Raw genomic sequence first — 11,278 nt, 5'->3', positions numbered from 1 at the left:
CCCCACACCAGTCCAGGGCCGCGAGTGGTTCGGCTCGTCAGGCGGGGCCGCCGGTCGGCGCGGGTTGGCTCTGAGGCGGGGGCGCGCGCCCGACGTGCGCGTAGGGGGCGGGGCCGCGCGCAGAGGGCGGGGAGGTGGGCAAGATGGCGCCTGCCGAGTGATTCTCCTCGGATCCCTCCTGCCGGCGCGGAGACACCGGGGCGGGGGTCCTGCCGCAACTACCTCCCTTCCTCCTCTCCCCCGCCCCCGGAGCCTTCCTCCTTCCCTTCCCCCCTCCACCTCGAGGGGCGGGCCTGGTTTCCGGGACACCATGTCGGACTCTGAGGAGGAGAGCCAGGACCGGCAACTGAAAATCGTCGTGCTGGGGGACGGCGCCTCCGGGAAGGTCAGTCCTCGAGCAGGCCCGCCGTCCCAGGCCTGCAGGAACCCCGGCGGTCCCCGGCCTCCTCCCCGCCGCCCGGCGTCGCCTCGTTACCCCGAGCCCTCGGGCTTCTAGGCCCGGGCCCTTCTGGTTGTGTGGCCTGAGGCCGGACACGAAGTGGGCGCTTGGTGAAGGCCGACGAGAGCTGTCCAGCTCCCCCTTAAAAAAGAGTCACTTCCTAACTCCCCGCCTGGATTGCGAACTCCTGCAAGACTCGGGCCAGCCTTTCAGCTTCCCGCCTCTCAGGACTGGCAGGGATTTGCCAAGGCATCTTAGCTCCTCTTACTTGTAGTCCGGGTCACACTTACTCCTCCCCTCCCACCCCCTTTACCGTTTCTGATGTTTCTACTGCACCGTGAGCTCCCAGGAGCGTAGCTCTGGAATCAGTATTCCCCGGGTGAGAATTGGGGCTCTGCCACTTAGTCGTCGGGTCATTGGAGGGCAAATTGCTAATCAGTTTAAGCTTCATCTGTAAGATGGGTATTGAAAAGGGCCGCCGCAAAGGGAGAAATGTGAAAATACATATTAAATGTGAAAATACACATAAAACCTTTAGAGCACAGTGTCCACTCAGTACACTCTAGTTGCTATTTTAATATCATACCTGTTCATCACCTCTGTTTCCAGCTCAGCACTCGATATAAGCAGTCAGTCAACAAGTGTTTATGGAGCTCCTGTTATGGGCAGGATGCTGAGGGTAGAACTGCTTGCGTGACAAAAGGGATCCCCTGGTCGAATGAATGAATGCGGGCTTGAGAATATCAGGCAGCGTCAGTCTTATTATCTCCTAAGCAGGGGCTCCTACCCCAAGGTTGTGGAACTCCTGAAATGGAGTAAACACTGCCCGGTACGTGCTCTGGGGAGAGGGTCCATAAGATCTCAGAGGGGTCTATGATCCCTCCACCAGCAAATAGTGAAGAGCCTCTACCCGGATGCCTTCTTACCCATGCTTCTGTCAAAGGCGCCAACACTTTCTGGGAATATTGCTAAAGTTTATCACCCCTGTACTCCCCTTCCTTATCCCAACCATAGTCTAAAGAAACCCAGGCTTTTATTTCCTGTTTAAGGCTTCACATTTCCCTGTTGCTGGTTGCATTTCGGACCCTGGTTTCTCTGGTGACGACTTCTCTTTGCATCCTCCCTGACAGTTGGCACCGCCCAGATACCTGCTTCTGCCTTTGGTTCTGACATTTGAGTTTCGAGGTCACCTGGGAAAGATGTAAAATTTTATATGCAAAATTTGGAGTATTTTGTTGTTTCTTTCTTGTCTTCTTGGATCCTTTGTTACAGATTTTTAAAGCTGAGGAAAACAATATGCTATGATTACCTTTAAACGTTGGGGGAAGAAAGGAACTTGGGGTAACTTTTCTTTATAAAGTATATTAATTTTTGTATACTTAGTAAACTTTTCGAATGAATGAATTGCTATAAATAAATCATCATTGTTTCTAACACCTTTATTCAATAAAAAGTTTGTTAGATTTTTATAGTTTTCTCATCATTTAGATTTGAAGGCCGTCTAAGGTTTTGGCTCTTAAATTTTACTGTATTCAATTCATAACTGATCTTATTTCCCATTTAAAATGATAATGACAACTCATAACAATACATTTGTAAAAAGACACAAAAATTGCTGGTTATCCTATATGCTATCATAATTCTTTAAACTGTTGTTCATTTTTCTAACAGTATTTATTGTACATATATTACTTAGTGAAATTTGTTCATAATTTTACGTCTGAGTTTTTTATTTAGCCTATCATACACGTTTCCCCTTTGTTGCTAATTTAGTGTGAATAATTATGGTTTTTTATCTCTGTTTAAAATTTTTTCTTGTATAGGACAGGATAATTTTTTCACTTCCATGTTTTTGAATTAGTATTATCATTCTGCTTCAAAGGATAACAGTAATATTTTTTATGGTGCTCTGACTTAATCTTCATAATCTTGACTAAATAACTTATTTTAAAACTGTAACAGCTTTTTCTAACAGGAACTTCCAGACACAAACATCTGACACCTAACCTTCTTTCATTATTCTTAAATCAAGAAGTTTTTTCTCCATACCCTATTCAGTTCTCAAATACTTGGCAGCCACCAACATTCCCATTCTTTTTCCTTTATTGTTCTTTTCTTTGTGAACTCAGCCTCTCTTTCATTCTTACTTGTATCCTGATTTAACTCTTGGCTCTTTTTTCCTAGCATTTGTTTTTCCTGCTCAATCTAACTCTGAGCATTTTTCAACACACTGACAGATGCAATAGAGTATTGAGATGATGACTAACAGTTTCTCCAAGAGAAGTTTAGCTCCTCCCTCCAGTATCACGTGTTTCTATTTCTTTCCTTTTCTGATTCATATTTTTTCTTTTATTGCATAATCTCTTAAGAGCTTTTTGAGGCAAAATATTCTTTTTTTTTTCTGTCTTTTCAGTGTTTGTAAATGTAGCATGGTTAAAAAATGTTAGTAGAAATTTACCAAATCAAAAATGTTAGTAGAAATTTTCCAAATCAAAAAATATAAAGATTCAGATAAAAATATTTCCGATATGGGAGCTAGTTGTTCACTTAATACCTGTAATTAAGAAGGGTATTTATACAGTGACTTGAGAAATTATTGAATGTGAAAGGTAGCATGCAGTCTAGATAAGTGAAGAGAAAGTGACCCCCACTGATTCAGTTGATTCTCTGTTCAATTTTTATCTCAAGACATCGGGAGATGATATAGTAAGAACTTACTTTAATACTCTGTATGTTCCCAGTAACCTGTATTTTTGACAGTTTATACTCGATTCCAGTTGAAAATCCTAGCTTTATGTTTGCCTCAAAAGTGTGAAAGCAGGGCTTTCGAAATCTAGAAGTCACTTTTTCAGGAAAAGAGACTTTCTTAGAATTTTTCTGAATATTCCTTAACATGAAAATATTGAACTCTGAGATTCTTTAAAGTGAAAAATTATCTCAAATGACATTACCTGAATGTTACACATGCCTTGAGTTTCTCTTTGACCTTTAAGTATTTCAACCATCAGTCTATTAAATATTTTGAAATATCTGTAATAGTATAAGTAGTGATAGTTATTTTTTTCTAGAATTCTGAACCTCTTCAAAGATGATTTTGTGGTCTAAGTTAGATAAGATCAGTAGAATAATATAGTGTAGATGAGAAACAATAGTCTGTAAAAAGAAATACCTATCTTTTCAATTCTGATCTCTCAGTTTTGATATTGTTACATGTGTCAAAAATATAACAAATGTGTTTGTTTCTAGATGTCTAGCAGAATACCCTTCATATGGTAGGGCTCAACAAATACTTGGCCAATTATCTTCGAAATTTATTACAAATGCTGGGTATTTAAACACAAAAATATTTGGAGTTATGGTGTCCAAATTGCCATTTGTGTGAAAAATATGGTTCTGTGTAAAAGGAATTTTAGATGATCTTGCTAAAAGGAATTGAAGTTTGGCCAAATTTTCTTTTGCGCTATTGTGCTACTTATGTCATAAGGAACTGTAATAAGCTATCTTGGAAATTTATCTTAGTTTTCATTATTTTAAGAGTTGACATGTAATTTTAACTTTTAAAATAAAAAACGGCTATTTTCTCTTAACGTAGGGAGTCTGTCTTGAAGAGCATAAAAGCTTAGTGAAGTTGCCTTTCTCTCTTTTGGAGGAAGTTTATAAATAAAAATAGTGCATTTAAAATGTTTAAGAATTTGTTAAGTTATTGTTATTCAGTTGTTACTAGAATAATTATTCTTTTGCTTTGATAAGAAATGGTACTTTAAAAAGAAAACTCCAGAGTTTTTGACTAAAACTTTCAGTTTCTATTAAAAAACAAATGTATATCTGTTCTGGTTATGATAGCTTGTGACTTCTTGGCATTGTGGTTCTTGGATGGAAAATATTCATTTTGTCTGCTTTATATTAATCTTAAAAATACGTTTATTTAAGAGGTACATATTGTCACAGTCTTTCTTTAGAGTCATTTTCATTTAGCATCTTTAAAAATAAAGAAAAATTACATACGGTGCTTTTCTTGTGGGAAAAAGAAAAATTCTGTAAGCAGATTTCTCCCTCCTTAATGAATGCTTCTTATTATTAGCTTAGTGCTCAGCTACCCTCAGAATATTTAACCTCAGAAGCTGATCTAAGTTAGATTAGATCTTTAATTATGTTTTAAAATAATTCAGATCTTTATTTATTTATTTTTTAGTTTTTTTTTCTGTTGATAACTCTCAAATTATAATTTTCAGCAAGGAAAAGGATCTTGACAAGCAGGGGATTTAAGGAGATCTAACTCATTAGTTCGTTGTCCCTACCGATAGCTGCTGGCAAGTGAAATTTACCTGGTGGTGTTAAGTCTCTCCCCTCCTTGTAACTGATTAGAACTGCTTAAATTTGCTTGTTGGATTAATTGCAGTATACGTGTTAAGATTCCTTAAGATTTATAGTGGTCTTATGATTACATTTCTTTAATGAATTAATTTTGACATTCTGTGCATCAATTTTTTAGACCTCCTTAACTACGTGTTTTGCTCAAGAAACTTTTGGGAAACAGTACAAACAAACTATAGGACTGGATTTCTTTTTGAGAAGGATAACATTGCCAGGTAAGAGACTAAAAAGTCTTAACGTAGAAGATTATAAAAAAATCTTAACAATAAGTGGCGTAAGAAAGAAATGTGTAAAATTTTGGGGCTGCTTCTACATGAAGATGTATATAATCAGTAAATTTATCTTAGGGATGTTAACTTTCATCACAATCTATCATGAAGGCATATTGTACATGGGTATAAGAAAAAGTTTATATACTCTCCCACTCCTTCCCTGTTTTTGGCTACTATACATTTTTTGAGGATAAACAATGGTTGCTTATAAAATTGTGAAAAGCTTTTAAAAAATTAAGTGCTATACATTTGTCAACAGATATTGTATTAACAAAATGTGAAAAGATTGGGAAGGATTATTTTTTTAAAATATTATTTTGATTTGCCTCTGTTTTAGTTTTTTGTTTAAAGTTGGAACAGAAGTATAATGTAGCTATGGAACTTCTGTGCTCTAATATGTGAATGCTGTTTTATGCAAGGCAGCATGAAATTGCTGGCATTTAATAGACCACTAAAATTTAGGGTCCCTAGGCACTCATAAAAATACAGTTTGAGCATTCAAGATGTTTCACTTCACCATGCAAAGAAACTATTTAGATGCCAGTTGCAGCACATTTTGTGGGAAATACGGGGAAATAATAACAAAGAAAGAGTGGTTTATGTTTTAAGTTAGTTTCTGAACAATTGGGGCTTTAAAATGCTGTCCTTTCAATTTCAATGGTTAAATTATATGTTTAAAGTATTTTATTAAAAGCAGTTTATCTTGATTGACTTTATAAACCATCCATCCCTCTCCTCTGTGAGGAAGCACATTTGGAGAAAACGGTTGCAAGTGTAATGTCAGATTCATGTACTGAAATGTGAGTGATGCAGTGGGAAGGGGTTTAATACATTCCAATTATTATTGAAATATGTTAACCTCTCAGACACCCCATCTATCAGACAACTCCCCATGAAAGTTTTAGAGTAGGTAATGAAAACTCTTGGTAATGGAGGTATTCTTCTTATCTCCTTAGTAATATACTCTGCTATATTTTGTGATAGTTTGTATTTGGCTACCAGTGAAAAATAGATTAGGAGATATCCCATGAGAAAAAAAAGAATTCCAATTTTTCCATTACTGGGTTATTGTTCAGCAAGAGGTTTAAGGAGAAACATATGCGTACTTTGTTTCATTTGTATTTTCTTTTATTGTATCCAAAACTGAAAATGTCATTTTAATTTTATTATTCTCACTCTTATGGATAATCTATGCTGCATTCAGAATACTTAACAGCAGTCACTAGCTGAATACATACACAGATCACATAATATAGATGCTGGAAGCTTATTTTTGCAGGAGTTTTTTTCACAGATGCCAGTTGTACACAGAGAATCTCAATATGGCATTTCATTATTAGCTATTTTGTTTTGATGCTTAATTTGAAAAGCCACCAACTTTTTGTCTCATTACTTTTAATATTTCTCATTTTTTAGTTGAAAAGCTTAAATAAACAAGTACCTACTCAAATATTAAAAACAAAGACTGGTTTTTAGACATTTTATACAGGCGATATGATGATTTCTGACCTGTGGCCCAGCACTACCAATTTAAAAATTTTGATTACTTTGTAAAAAATATATGATATTCTTGAAATCGAGATTTATAGTATAATATTTTAGACTTAGTACTTAGGTTAAAAAATGACATTAGGGCATGTATACTAATGAATGTATATTTTAATTTTCCTAATTAAGTTTTTATTTTGATGGCAAAGTTCCAGAAAAAAACTTCTATTTTTTTTAAGGCAGTTGGTTTTATGCTGCTTAACAGACTCAAACTTATGGTAGAAATTTCAATAAGAAAAAATATTTTAATGTATTTTGTTTTTATATAATTAATAGGTATATTAAGAAATGAGGTGAATAAATTACAAGGTTTATAATTATCCTTTATATACTTTAATGTACATTCATTATAAGTGTCAAATGTAGGATGATTAATGTATCATTAGCTGAATAAAACATTACAGGTAGCTTTATTGAATTTATAGCATAGTCGGTGAATCTAATATTTGTTACTAGTCTGGTAATTCCTCTGACCAGTTAGATTGTTAGGGGTGTAAACCTCCTGTCCATCTATTTACATTCTCTTCATGCAAGTTTTCAAGATCATTACTTTGCAAATACTCATCCATTTTAGTATATTTCATGATCCGGTATGCTGTATAGTCTGGATGCAACCACTGTGCAGATTTTACTGCTTAAAATAGTGTATCTGTTAGTCAGAGATTCTGCTGATAGAGCTTCTTAAGAGCCTTAGTCAAAATACTTTCAGGAAGCTTGTGGGTACAGTCCAGTAAACAGCGTTCTACTGTGAAAAAGATTTCTAAGTCTTTAGTACAAGAAGTGGGCAGACTTGTGTTTTTAGTTCCATCTTGACTATGCAGCACTTTAAGTAAGGTTAACCAAGGCACCAAGTGTACTTTTACAAGGTCACTGTTGAACCCTCTTGGTGGCTTTAATTCATACCAAAAGCAACTTACCTGTGTTTTGTCACCTCATTTATTTTATTTTTTCTCCTAGTTACATGTCATTTCTTACAGAGGAACAGGAATTTTGCAGCATTTTGTGTTTGGGATTAGATTTCTGACAATTTCCTTAATGTTCTTTATTGGTTGGAAATTTGTATTAGATAGATTCTTGATTTAAACAAAATTATAATATTATTTGAATATTCTTATATAGCTTTATAGGTATGTCATCTTGAAAATATACTAGGAGAATTCATATGTTTATGCCTGCAAAAATGAAAATGAATATTGATTTGAATCATACCCTCATGGGATTTTGCTCCTCAAATAAGGAATCCACATTTTATTTTTAGTTTTATGTGTTAATAATCCTAAAATTAAAATGTGGAGTTAAAAATATATTTCTAGATATAAGAAGTAATATTAAAATATCATTTGTTGAAACTAAAGATAGTCATTTTTTGTTAGCATTCTATATTAGTGGACTATCAGTAATTCATAGCTGTTTTTATTTCTGAGTCACTGGAATTTGTATGTTAAAAAATACAGGCAAACACTGATAACAGGGTTTATTTAGAAAGGCATGCATTTAAAAAGTATCCTCAACACATGACTATGAACCTCTTAGATGGGAGACAGTTGGATAGATAGATGATTTAGGGTCTTGATATGATTGTAGTCAGAATTTGAAAACATGTAATGAAGATCATGTTCCTAAAATTACCGTCAAAGTGTTCACAACACCTAATTCAGATAGGATCTGAATATCAGAACTTAAAGAAAAAAGCTTTATATTTCTTGATGTGAGGTTAAGCAATAAGGACTATTGGCTCTGAGAAAAATGGGATTAAACACCTTTTAGCACTTACTAAGTATTGCCTAAAATCTTACTCTGTAAAAGTTAGTATTGTTAAGCACTGTCTTTTGAAGTAATCAAATAACTCTAAAGAGTTGTGCAAGTAAAATAAATAGACTACTGCCTGCTTAGGGGTTTCTGAAACTATTTTATATACTTCTTAGTGATGGCTAGCCCTTTCTCATCTGCTTCATTTGAGACAGCATTATAGAAGAATTCAGCCTTGAATCTCAAAAAATTTAGATTTTTGAGAAATTCGATTTGTACAAGTTTTTGGACAAATCTTAGTCTGTGACATTTTGGTTTTCATATTCATAGGGCTTTAAGAACATTTTGGTCATTAGTCTAAGTGTTGAAAGTGTGTGTCCGTGGTAATAATGATGGTGATAAAACATTAGCGCTCATTAATGCTAATGGAAGTTCCTCATGGAAATCCTCTGCACGGTGGCAGATGGAACAACCTGTGTTTAAATAATGGAAAGATTGTAATACAAACCCACCAAAATTTAGAAAACTGTGCTGGTTAATCAAATGTCTTTTTCTTTTCAGTTGCATAGTTAAATGGTATGACTAACGTTCTCTGATTTTAGTATTTTATGTTGGCTTATAAATTTATATCTTTATAATCTTTTTTTGAAGTGAGATCATTTTTCAGTTTCTAATCTTTTATTTTCTTTTGATTTGCAAATCATTCAAAAAGTGCTAATTGAAACTGGAGAAAACTGCATAACTTTATGAGGGGAATAGTTTAAAATGTTCAACTAAAAAGCATAGTTTGGCTTTTGTAAGCGTACTCATCAGTTGCATTGAGAAGGGAGAATAGCTTATCTCATAAATTTTTGTATCAACCAAATATTTTATAAAATGCACAAAAGGATTTTTAAAGATTGCCTTTTAGAATGCTTTTACAATGCTTGTATGGGGAAGATGATTAGTTACAGTATTTTGTGAAGGCTTGGAAGTATACATAGTTTGTTTAAATGGAAATACTTTGAACAGGTTTGAAAGCATTGTAATATTTAGTGATATACATGGTATGTATTCTACGTTTGTTCTGAATAGGGCTATCAAATGCGTTTCTATTTTGTGGGTTAAATTTGAAAACGTAATTTTTTGACTATGTTTGCCATATCCTGTAGTAGCTGACAATCACATTATAAAAAGATTCATTAATTTGAGCTGAAATTATGGGTGCATTTTTGTAGTTTGCTATTATTCCATGAGTTTTAGAAGCCACAGAGTTTAGAACCTACGACAGAATTCATATGTATAATTGGATGGTTGAGTATATAAAACTTCAGTTTTTATTTTTAAAGTATATTTCTTGCTCCATGGACATGTGCTTCATTCTGTTCTCTAAGAAAAACATTTTTCTAAGGCTTAAGTTTACAAATTAAAGCTTACTTTATTTTCTTTTGTTTTGAAGGTGATTGTAAATATGGTTCCATGGAAATGGAGTAAAAAGATAAAACTAGATTCTCCACCATGATTTCTTTTGACGTTGTTTTTACAGTTCCAAATATCATGTGAGCCTGCACATAAAGGCAAATTGGGCTCAGAGTTTCTTATTGTGACTTAGTATTCTGTGATACTGTGTCAGTTGTTGTATTGTTACTTAATTTTTTTGGTATTCTTATTTTTATATTCATTTTTTATATTCTAGGAAACTTGAATGTTACCCTTCAAATTTGGGATATAGGAGGGCAGACAATAGGAGGCAAAATGTTGGATAAATATATCTATGGAGCACAGGTATGATATGAATTCTGATTATTCCAGTATTGAAAGTATACCACTTACAAGCACACATGCAAATCTACTCCCAAATGCACACACACGCATACATTCTTTCTAACTTTTTATCTGATATGTAGAGAGAATAATTTTATATTTGTGCTAGTTCTTTGGTTTCATGCTCTCCTAATTATGTTTGGAGTGATTTGGGTGAGGGAACTGGAAAACTCTGAACAGCTTTCGTATGTTATTTATATTACTAGGTGTTATTGTTAGCAGTTCAATAAATGCAGTGATAAATGATATTTTGATATGTATTAGCTGGTTTTGTTATAGTGACTGCTTTCAAATAAACTGAATGAAAAACACAGGGATGAAAATTTAACTTCATTTTAAGTTACAAGGACTGAAAGTATATCTATATGTCTATGTTTTTGTGCAATGAATATTGATAGCTTCTCAGATTTAATAGATATGTCTGTATTTTCTATCAGATAACTAAATATGACAGTGTATATGTGAAACACATACAATAATTTACTATGATAATGCTGTATTTTCAGAAGAAAATCCATGTAGAGCAAGAAAAATGAAAGTGAAAAATGACCTGAATAATTACATAAATTTGGCAACGTGAGCTTATATTCTCCATGAGCTTATATTGATATAATTTATAAGATTTTAAATAAAGTTATACAAATAGAAAATACACAGGGTAGTAATATACTTTAAAAGTTAATCATTTCTCTCTGAGCATGTTCAGTGAAGAATTGTCTTTTTAATATTTGGCAGATTGCTTTTGATTAAATGACAGACTTTAGAAATGCAGTAATACCATTGAAAGTAATCATCTGATGAAGTAGAGAATATGGTATATAGCCGAATATTAAGTACGTTGTGCTTACTGAGCTCTGTATGTAATACTTGATGTGCTATTTCTTTATTTTTGCTTTTTTTCTCTACTTTTAATTAGTGTGTATCTTCTACATCATCTGGAGACTTAGGGGTAATAGTAAAAATTTCTAGTTCTTTATTGGAGTTTGGTATTTTAAGTGAAACAAATACAGCTTGGTTATGTGGAAACATGTTGGTCATAATAAATGATTCTATAGGATGGAGATGTAGTATATTAAGCACTCTGCTGTACAAA

General features: G+C 34.2%; 1 protein-coding gene across 6 annotated transcripts in view; it reads left to right on the top strand.

The window, feature by feature from the left end:
- Positions 1–83: 83 nt before the first annotated feature.
- The window catches only part of RAB28 (RAB28, member RAS oncogene family), a 123,665-nt gene continuing 112,470 nt past the window's right edge, over positions 84–11,278 (top strand). For 2 of the 6 annotated variants that reach the window (XR_010133332.1, XM_063705205.1), the window contains exons 1-3: positions 124–385; positions 4,932–5,028; positions 10,058–10,146. Coding sequence is in view for 5 of the 6 variants with exons in the window: in XM_063705205.1 (XP_063561275.1) it covers positions 311–385; positions 4,932–5,028; positions 10,058–10,146 (261 nt within the window). In the remaining variant the exon portion in view is untranslated. Of the gene's footprint in view, positions 386–4,931; positions 5,029–10,057; positions 10,147–11,278 lie in introns of all 6 variants that reach the window. The other 4 variants (XM_063705206.1, XM_063705204.1, XM_004038445.5 and 1 more) reach the window with 3 other exon arrangements.

The sequence above is a fragment of the Gorilla gorilla genome, chromosome 3 (genome assembly GCF_029281585.2).
Source record: "Gorilla gorilla gorilla isolate KB3781 chromosome 3, NHGRI_mGorGor1-v2.1_pri, whole genome shotgun sequence".
Classification (NCBI taxonomy): domain Eukaryota; kingdom Metazoa; phylum Chordata; class Mammalia; order Primates; family Hominidae; genus Gorilla; species Gorilla gorilla.
The sequence above is the reverse complement of the archived record's forward strand: the minus strand, read 5'-3'. Positions and strand labels throughout refer to the sequence as shown.